This window comes from Anser brachyrhynchus (assembly GCF_964034855.1).
Source record: "Anser brachyrhynchus genome assembly, chromosome: 28".
Taxonomy (NCBI): domain Eukaryota; kingdom Metazoa; phylum Chordata; class Aves; order Anseriformes; family Anatidae; genus Anser; species Anser brachyrhynchus.
The window spans coordinates 3,509,960-3,518,742 of NC_137721.1; the positions used below are offsets into that span (position 1 = coordinate 3,509,960).

The following is an 8,783-nucleotide window of genomic DNA, read 5'->3' on the forward strand; positions in this document are numbered from 1 at the left end:
TGCGAGGGACAAATCCTGGTAGCGGGTTTAACATTAGTGGGGTATGGTGAGAGGGAAACATCGGGGTCCTGGGAGCGCTGGCGCAACCTCCTGGGCTCTCTGGCATCCTCTCGGGGTGAGCGGCAGGGGCAGGAACCCCCCCGGGACCATGAGGGCAGGCGGAGGAGCTGCCTGTGGGGCTGGGCCCCCTCCTCGGGGCCGGCTCCTGCTGCTGGGAGAGGCAGCACAGGTGGGGCCAGGCAAGGAGCGGGGCCAGAACGGGCACCCTGCAAACAGGAGTTTCATTGTGGGGCCCAGCCCTGCTCTCTGTTTCGATTCCTCCAGGCCCTGCCCAGGGCTGGGAAGGGGGGTGAGGGGAAGGGGGGTGAGGGGAAGGGGGGTGAGGGGAAGGGGCACGTTCACAGGGCTGGTGCACCCCTGGGGCTCTGCCCCAGCAGCATGGCCCCGCTCTGCTGCCCCGTCCCCAAAGCTGGCTGTGGGGTGGGAAGGGTGGACGTGGCCCCACGCCGCAGCCCACCTTCGGGGCTATTTTTAGCTTCCTTCCTTCCTCCCAGCAAATGGGGCAGGATCCGGCACAGCCCTCCCCACCTGGGCCATCCTGCTGCGGCCGTGCACGTGAACCCCCCCCCCGCGGTGCTGCCCTGCCTGCTGCCTTCTCCCACTGCAGCCCCTCGGCCCCGTGCCACCCGGCTGCTGGTTTCGGTTGCTGTTGGCAGCTCTATCGGCGAGGCACAATGGAAAATATAAAGCATCACCCCCCCTCACACACACACCGCATCCACACCCCTCGGCCCCATCTCCAGCCTCAGGGCTTGCGTCACCCACCCTCGCAGCCAGCGCAGCCATGCCCCGGAGCTCCCAGCCCCTCACCCTCACCCCCTGGCACCCCCCTGGCACCCGTCCGGGTCCCCGGGCACCCAGGTGACGTCCCCCTGCCCGGCGCCCACGTGCTGTGGCCAAGGGGCCCGCGAGCCACGTGCCATGGGGTCACAGCTGGTCCCGGTCCCACGGCTGGTTCCTGTTGAAGCTGCTGGCCCCGCGCCCGATCTGACAAATGATTTCTTTATATAAGTTGTGTTTCCTTGTTTTTCTGGCCCTTCGGTAGTTGCCAAAACTCTCCCAGCCCCCAGAGCAGGCGCCCTGGCCCAGCCCGAGCCAAGCAGCTCAGCCCGTGTCCCCACACCGGGGCAGGATGCGTCCCCAGCCCCGGGACTTCCCGCTGCCCCTCCGCACACCCTGCAGCCCTGCAGCCCAGCTCCTCCTCCCAGGGCCTCCAGGAGCAGTTTCGGGGCTCTGGCTGTGCCAGGATGGCTTCAACCACAGCTTTCCAGGCTCCTGAGGCCAGATGCAGCCCTGGCTCAGGCAGGGGACGATTTTGGGAGCAGCCTGGCTCAGACATGACTGCAGCCCGCAGGCGGCTGTGACAGTGATGCACATGATACATCTTTTACAGCTCTGTCCCCACGGCTTTATGGCTTGACTGTCACCTTCACGCGCTGCTCGTGCAGGGTGACAGGTTGCACTGACCGAGCCCCGTGTTTGCACTAAACAAACCCCAAGAGAACAGTGCTGGCCAGGCAGGGGGGCGATGTAACAGGAGCAGGGGCCTGGAAGGAGCCTGTGTCACACCCCGGGGGTGGGGGGGACGGACACCACCCACATGCAGGTGACTGTAGGAAAAGTGACAGAAATAACCTCATAAGCCGGAAACCTGAGAGTGCCTAGGAAGAGAAACGAGAGCAGCCGCCAAGCTGAGCGTCACTCGAGGTGATGGCGATGCCGGGGAATCTCCACCAGCCGCTGCTCCTGAAGGCATCAGCAAAGACCCCCCCCCCCATGGGAGCCGCCCCACGGGTGCTGGGGATGCCCCCCCACAGGACGCTGCGCCCAGAACCACCGCAGACCCCCTCGGCTGTGCAGGGAACCAGGCCCGACTGCGCCCATCCTTTTATTGTGAAATGCGATAAATACACCACCGCCAAGGACCCCGCGACCCCGCAGCCCCGCGGAGCCCAGCCGCAGAGCCTGGCACCGCCATCCCCTACATATATATATATATATATATATATATTATATAAAACAACACCACAAAAAGAACAATTGGAGCCCCGGGGGCGAGTGCAGGCAGGATGTGAGCCCAGCCCCCCGCCCGCAGCACGGAGCAGGGGGTGCACAGCCAGGCTGGGGGGCTTGGAGTGGGGCCATGGGGGAGGAAAAAAGGGTGTGTGGGGGGCACTCGTGCCCCAAATCTTTGTTCTTCCAGTTCTGTCATGCGCGCGAATCCGGCTGCTCCAGAACCATCCGGCTCCCGCTGCCCGTGGCGAGGGGCTGAGCGGCGCCGGGGGACGTGCCCAGGGCCGGTGCTGCCGCCCCAGGAGCTGGGGGGTCGCGGCCGTCCCGTCCCCTCGCATCCCTCAGAGGTTGTCGGAGGAGGCAGACGGGTTGGTGTAGGTGAAGGTGCCGCCCCCCGCAATGGTGCCTGCCACCTGGGAGGGGGGGAAACAAGAGGGGGGGGGTCACAACAGAGCCGGGCTGGGGAGGGCTGGGGGCTGAGCCCCCCCAAAGTCCCCACAAGGCCTGGGGGCAGTGGGAGACCCCCTGGCAAGCAGATCCATGGGGGTCAGCCCTGCAGCAGCCAGTGCCATGGGCACCACGAACAGCCCGGTTTTAACCAAAAATACCCATGTGGACACCCCCGGCCCTCCTCTGGGGCCGTCCCAGCCCCCCGGCCACGGGAGCCAGTGGAGGATCAGCGCAGCCAAAGCAGCCTGGGCCGCTTTTCTCTCCTCCCGCTGGCTAAGCCTGCCCAGCAAGAGCGAAGGTAAATATTTACCCAGGCCCCTGGTATTTGAACAGCGCGAGCTGCTTGCACAGCGCGGAACAGCTGGATACGGCCCCCGCCCCGCAGCACCAGGCGCAGCAAACAGCGGGGCCGGGGCCAGCCCCGAAACCCGCACCGCTCAGGGCAGCCGCAGCCCCGCACGTGCGCGCGCGGCGCCCGATGCTGCTGGTGCCAGGTCTGGACCCCCCCACACCCCACCCCCCCTTTGCCCCCTCGTGCCCCAGCTGCAGGGTGCCAGGATCTGGCCGAGCCTGAGGATGGGGCACGGGGAGGCAGCGGTTCCGCCGAGCCCCCGCGCACCCAGCGAGGGTGGGCGGGGGGGGGCGGCCGCCCAAGGTCGCCGGCAGCTTCCTGGCTCCGGCCACGGCTCCATCCAGGCGTGAAAGGTACGCTCACCTCCCAGCTCACCTCCCAGCCAGCCACAGCCCAGGGCAGGCTCCCAGGGACCGGGGCCACCAAGTCCCCGTCCCCACCGGCTGTTTTCGTCCTGCCGGCTCCGTCAAGGGCAGGGTCGAGGGACGCGGCCGCACCGAAAAGCAGAGGCCCCGGCACCACCTCGGTGCCAGGGCACCGCCGGCTCTCGGCTCTCACCTGGCTGTAGGGGTTGTGCTTGCTGTTGGGGGACACGTAGCGCCCGTGGCTCTGGTACGGGGGGTACTCGGCCATGGGGTGGTAGGAGTCCTTCGTGCTGAACAGGTCCAGCTTCCCTCGGCTCTTCCGGCGGCAAGAGCAGGTGGTCTGGGGGGACAGGGGGGCTCCGTGAGTGGGACGGGGCCAGGGGCCCAAAGGCAGCGGGGACGGGGACACGGGCTCAACAGCGGAAGGCCGGTGAGGATGAGGATGGGGACTCACCAGGAGAGCACAGATGAGGATGCTCAGCAGCAGCAGGATGCAGACCAGGACCAGCAGAGCAATGGCCCAGTCCGGAACCTGAGGCTGCGCCACCGGGGCCGTCACTTCCACGCCACCTGAGGAGCAGCAGAGCCGTGTCCGTACCATCGGGCACAGCCCCGCCAGACCCCCGGGAAGGGGCCAGAAGGGAAAGAGCCCTCCTCCCCTCGGGCCCAGCCCAGCACACTGACACAGGCACTCGTCCCACTTGTCCCACCAAGGATAAACCCAGGACGGGTGCAGAAGCCACCCAAAGCGGCCGTGCTGGGCTCCCCCTGCTCAAAGCACCCCCGGGGCCCGAGCCCCCCGCTCACTTTGGATGTCGGCCAGCTGCAGATCCATGATGTACCCGTTCGAGTCCAGCTGGCTTCTCAGCTTCTTCTCGGCAGAGTCACTCGTGATGGAGTCGTTGCTGTGCCCAAACACGAGGGTGGATTGCACTGCCACCGACCCTTGGCTGCTTGAGAGAAGAGGTGTTTGAGCTGGGACCGCCACCTCCCGCTACCCCCCCTGCTGTCCCCCCTGCCAGGGGCTCTGCACTGCGCTGGGCTTCCCAGCCTGAGCCCCTGCCCACGGTACCTGAAACGGAGCTCACTGCATCCCTTGTAGGTCTGCCTGCCCATGCAGCTTGTGCAGCCAAAGACACTTTCAAACTGGAAAAAAAAAGCATTGGGGGGGATCACGACCACATCCCCAGCTCTCACCCCACTGCCTCCCAACCCTGGCATCCTCCCCTTCACCCCAGCATGGCCCCATCTTCTGCTGCCCCCACTTCTCTCCCCAGTGGGACGGGGCTGCAGAAGCAGCTCACGGAGCTCAGGGCACGTTTACAGGGAGCCCCTACCTACGGTGGCTCCTTCCTGGCACAGACCACGAGGTCTTTGCTTGCCCAGGGCAGCCAGCGGGCAGGGCTGGCACTCACCATGGTCAAGACAGCACGGCTCAGGCTCCTGTACTCCTTCGACGTGGGATCGAGCAGGCTCTGGCTGAAGTTTCTGTTCAGAATGCGGAAGGACAGCGGGACGCGGAGGAGCAGCTGGACCACGGTGGGAGGCAGAGCTGCGGCTTTGCTGGGGTTGGGACCCCCGCTGCTCCCGAGCACGGCCGTGGGGGTCTTGCCGTGCGCTGTGCTGCCCTGAGAGGTGACAGAGGCTGTCTTTGTGGGGACAACCTCGGCGCTGCTGTTCGCGGTGGCGTTGGTGTTGGACGTGGGGATCACGGTGCCACCAGCCACGGGGGAGGTGGGAACCACGGAGCTGCCGTTGGCTGCGCTGCTGCTTTTGGAGGGGGGGACCCCATTGCTGTCATTTGCGCTGATGTTGGAGTGGGGGAACATAGGGATAATGGAGACGGGCACCGCGGTGCTGTCGGCTGTGGCATTGCCAGCAGAGCTGTTGCCTGTTGTTGGGAACGCTGTCACATGGGAGGGGACAGGGCCAAGGGACCCATTGCCGCTGGTGTTCTGGGAGGTCATGTTGTTCAGAGCGGGCGTCATCACCGTTGTCTCAGTGGTGGTCTCGGTGGTGGTGGTCTCTGTGGTGGTGGTCTCGGTGGTGGTGGTCTCGGTCGTGGTGGTCTCGGTCGTGGTGTTCGAGGCGTGCGTACCTAAAGGACAAAGGGGGTCAGGAACTGGGGCTACAGCATCAATTTGGGAAGAAATTCTACACAACGAGGCTCCTTTATGAGACCTTCCTTGGGACAAAAAGGTGCAGAGAAGTCCCACAACCTCCATGAGACCAACGCCTGCGAGGCCAGCAAGAACTTCAGGAACAGCCCCGGTGAGACTCATGCTGGGCGCATGTGGCATGAGCAAGGGGTGCCTGGGCGGCTGCCCCATGCCCAGCCCTGCAGAGCCGTGCCCCGCTCAGGACCCACTGCCACGTTGTGCCACTAAAATCTTTGTGATGAATGCAAACGGCTGGGCTACGAAGGCAGAAAGCCCCACGGCGCTCACACCCCTGCTCCCCAGGATGTGCATCGCCTGGCTCGCAGCCAGCGCAGGCGGCTCCTCGCGGGCGCTTTCCCAGCAGGTGCCGCAGGAGCCCTGGAGGAGCGCCCGGGGTCCGGACATCTTGCTGAGGCACACGCCCGCATACCAGCCTGCGAGCCCCAGGCGCAGCCTGCTCCATCCAGCCCCAGCACAGCCCGTCCGCCCCGTGCTCAGCCGCGGCCGATCCCTTCGGTCGGCGCTAAAAGGGACGTGGACACGGCCAAGGGCTGAGCAAGGTCCCCAGCTCCTGGGTTTTTTGGGGACAATCAGCCCTGGGGCACTGCACCCCGGGGACAGAGCACACCAGGCGGTGATGCACCCGCTGCTGGGTGCTGAGGGTCACGGGGTGCCACCAGGTCCCTGCTCACAAAGCCGACCGGGAGACCCCCCCCCCCCCCCACCTCCCCACCCCGTTACCACCCCGCGCACCCAAGTCCCAACCCAGCTCCCACCAGCTCAAGGTGCCGCCAGCCCCCGGTGCCACCAGCCCCAGCGCCTCACCTGCACCCAGAACCACGAGCAGCAGCGGCAGAAGTGCGGTGAACTCCATGGGGCTCGTCCGGGGGGGTGGGCCCAGTGCCTGTGGGGGCTCAGCGGCAGCTGCTCCTCCCGTTAGGCAGCGGCGTTGCGCGATCGGGAACTGGTGGCTCGGCGGCGGCTGCGGCTTTATAGAGCACCTGGAGCAGGTGGGGAGGCCCCACCCCGCCACCGGCCCCGACCTGCACGTGGTGAAGGGGGGGCCCCCTCCACCCTGCTTGACGCAGGGCACGAGGGTGCCATCTCACCACCGGGACCCCTGGGGCACCCTCCGTCCTGTGCTGGGGTCCTCCTGCAGCTCCGTGCCTTCCGTGCTGGGGTCCCCTCGTGGCTCTGCGCTCTCCCAGCTTGGGGACCGCGGAGGGGACACTGCCACAGCGTCCCCTGTGCCGTGGGACGTGGCCTCAGGCAGGGGCGCTGGGTAGGGGGCAGCCATCGGATGGTCCTCGTGCACGGGGGGTCCCGGCCGTGCCATGGCCCCTGGGAGCTGGTGGGGAGCATGGGGTGGGGGCCAGAGCCCCGCAGCCCCCCTGTAGATGGGGGGGCCTCATCCTCTCATTCAGCCTGGGGTTAATCATTACCGGCCCGGCCACTGCCTCGCCCTACACTCAAATAAACTCTGGCACCCCCCCCCCCCCAAACTGCTTACGCAGGTGAGGCCCAGGGCCCCACTAAACCCCAGTCCCTCCCCACCGCCAAATGTCCCCACCTGGTCCCTGGGTTGGGCACAAGGGTCCCAGGGGGCACAAGCCCCCCTCTGCTGCTGGAGAAGACTTTCCTGCTCGCCCCGGGGGACACCAGGAGCAAACCCCGTGTGGGAGACGTGGCCCCCCATGCCTGGTGCCAAGCCGGATGCCCGAGCCCCACCCCAGAGGCACCAGGTGCCACCCAGGCCAGGCACAGTGCCCCCGTCCTCCCCTGGGGCCATGTGCTCCCCCCACGGCCAGGCTGCGGGGTCCTTTCCGCCCCCCTGCCCCTGCCCAGGGGGGAGAGCCCCAGTTCCTGCGGAGGGCTCGGTGTCCCCGCTCCTGCCCAGCCCCAAACTCCCCCCCCAACCCCATGCAGGTGGTACTGCTGTGCGCTGGGGGTGGGGTCTGGGGGCATTGGGGCAAGAGGGAGGGCAGGAGAGGGGGGACCCCCGGCTGCAGAACAGCAGCACACAGGAGAGGTCGCCTGGGCACCAGACCCAGCTGCACCCAGCGCCCACAATGGGACCGCGCTTTCCTTACCCAGCCCCTCAGTTCTGTGCCCAGCTCGGCCTCAGCACCGGGGATGGGGGTCCCAGGCTGCGAGCCGTGCCCCCCCCCCCCCCCCCCAGCTCAGCACACGGGCACAGGTTTGTGGTTGTGTCGTCGTTTGGCTTTGTTTTTGGCGTTTTTATGGGCTGCGAAACTCCTCTTAGCAGAAAAACACGGGGGGGGGGGAAGGAAGGGGCCGGGCACCCGGAGCTGCGCCCCCGCGCCCCCAGCGCCCCCCAGCACCGGGCTCGGGAGCCGCGGGGCCGGGCCCCAGCCCCCCTCCACGCGTGGACGCGGGGCACGAACCCCACGCGCGCCCCCGCCCCACGCGCGTCCCCGTCGCCCCGCCCGGCGGCGCTGGAGCTGCGGCGCCTCCTGGCGGGCGCGGCCCCGCGCAGCGCCCGCACCGAGCCCCGGTGGCGCGGAACGGGACCGGGACCGGGATCGGGACCGGTACCAGGGCCGGGACCGGGGCCGGGAGCGGGGCCGGCAGCGGAGCCCCCCGCGCCTCTGTCCCCCGCGGCAGCCCGCTCCCTCAGGCCCGGTGCCGAGGGCTGCCCGGGGATACGGGCACGGCGCCGGGCCGAGGGCGGACGGGACGGGACGGGACGGGAGGTGCCCGGTACCGAGCGGTGCCTCCCCCCGTCCCGTCCCGTCCCGTCCCGTCCCGCTCGGCGCACGTGCCCGCAGCCCCGCCGCTCTGCCCGGTACCGGCAGCACCGTGCCGGTAGCAAGCACCGGCCCATCCCCTCCAGGCTCCGGTACCGACGGGGCGGCGGCTGCCCGGTACCGCTCGCGTTGCCCTTTTAAGAGCGGGGCCCACCTCCGCCGCCGCCGCGGGGCCGGTGCCGGTGCGGGCCCCGCGCGCTCCGGGGCGGGGCGGGGCGGGCTCGGGAGGGATGGGGGGGGTTCGGGCGGGGGGGGGGGGCACATTCCGCCGCGTTGCCGGGCCAGCCGTCGCCATGGCGACCGGGCACTGCCGCCGGGGCTCGGCGCTCACGGCGCAGTTCCCACGGAGCGGCCCCGCGCGGCGGCGGCGGCGGCGGCGGCTCCGCTCCGGTCCCTCCGGGGCGGCGGCAGGGCCGGGATGCGGTGCAGTGTTGTGCCCTCGCCTACCAATATTGCACTCGTCCCGGCCTCCCGCCGTCCCGGGTTCCGCCGGTAGGACCGGCCGGGCACCGGGCTCCCCCCCCGACGACCCACGGGAGGACGGCGAGGGAAGGAACCGGGAGCACGGGGCGGGGGGGGTGGGGTGGGGGGGGGCCGGGGCCGCCCCCTAGGAACG

General features: G+C 68.7%; 1 protein-coding gene across 2 annotated transcripts; it reads right to left on the reverse strand.

Moving 5' to 3' along the window:
- Positions 1–1,935: 1,935 nt before the first annotated feature.
- MUC1 (mucin 1, cell surface associated) lies at positions 1,936–8,671 on the reverse strand. Of its 2 annotated transcripts, none has more exons than XM_080570372.1 (7): positions 6,225–8,671; positions 4,656–5,338; positions 4,313–4,386; positions 4,048–4,190; positions 3,695–3,810; positions 3,434–3,580; positions 1,936–2,486 (listed from the first exon to the last, which is right to left on the reverse strand). In XM_080570372.1, exons 1-7 carry the CDS (start codon positions 6,271–6,273, stop codon positions 2,415–2,417), a joined length of 1,284 nt encoding a protein of 427 aa, XP_080426498.1. In that variant the 5' UTR covers positions 6,274–8,671; the 3' UTR covers positions 1,936–2,414. The 2 variants fall into 2 exon arrangements, with proteins under 2 accessions (XP_080426498.1, XP_080426497.1); XM_080570371.1 differs by having other exon boundaries at positions 4,048–4,193.
- Positions 8,672–8,783: the final 112 nt, after the last annotated feature.

Coding starts and splice junctions, on each gene's coding strand:
- MUC1 (XM_080570371.1), bottom strand. CDS start 6,273: ATGGAGTTCACCGCACTTCTGCCGCTGCTGCTCGTGGTTCTGGGTGCA. Junction 5,339..6,224: donor GCTCGTGGTTCTGGGTGCAG/GTGAGGCGCTGG, acceptor TTTGTCCTTTAG/GTACGCACGCCTCGAACACC. Junction 4,387..4,655: donor GCCGTGCTGTCTTGACCATG/GTGAGTGCCAGC, acceptor TTTTTTTTCCAG/TTTGAAAGTGTCTTTGGCTG.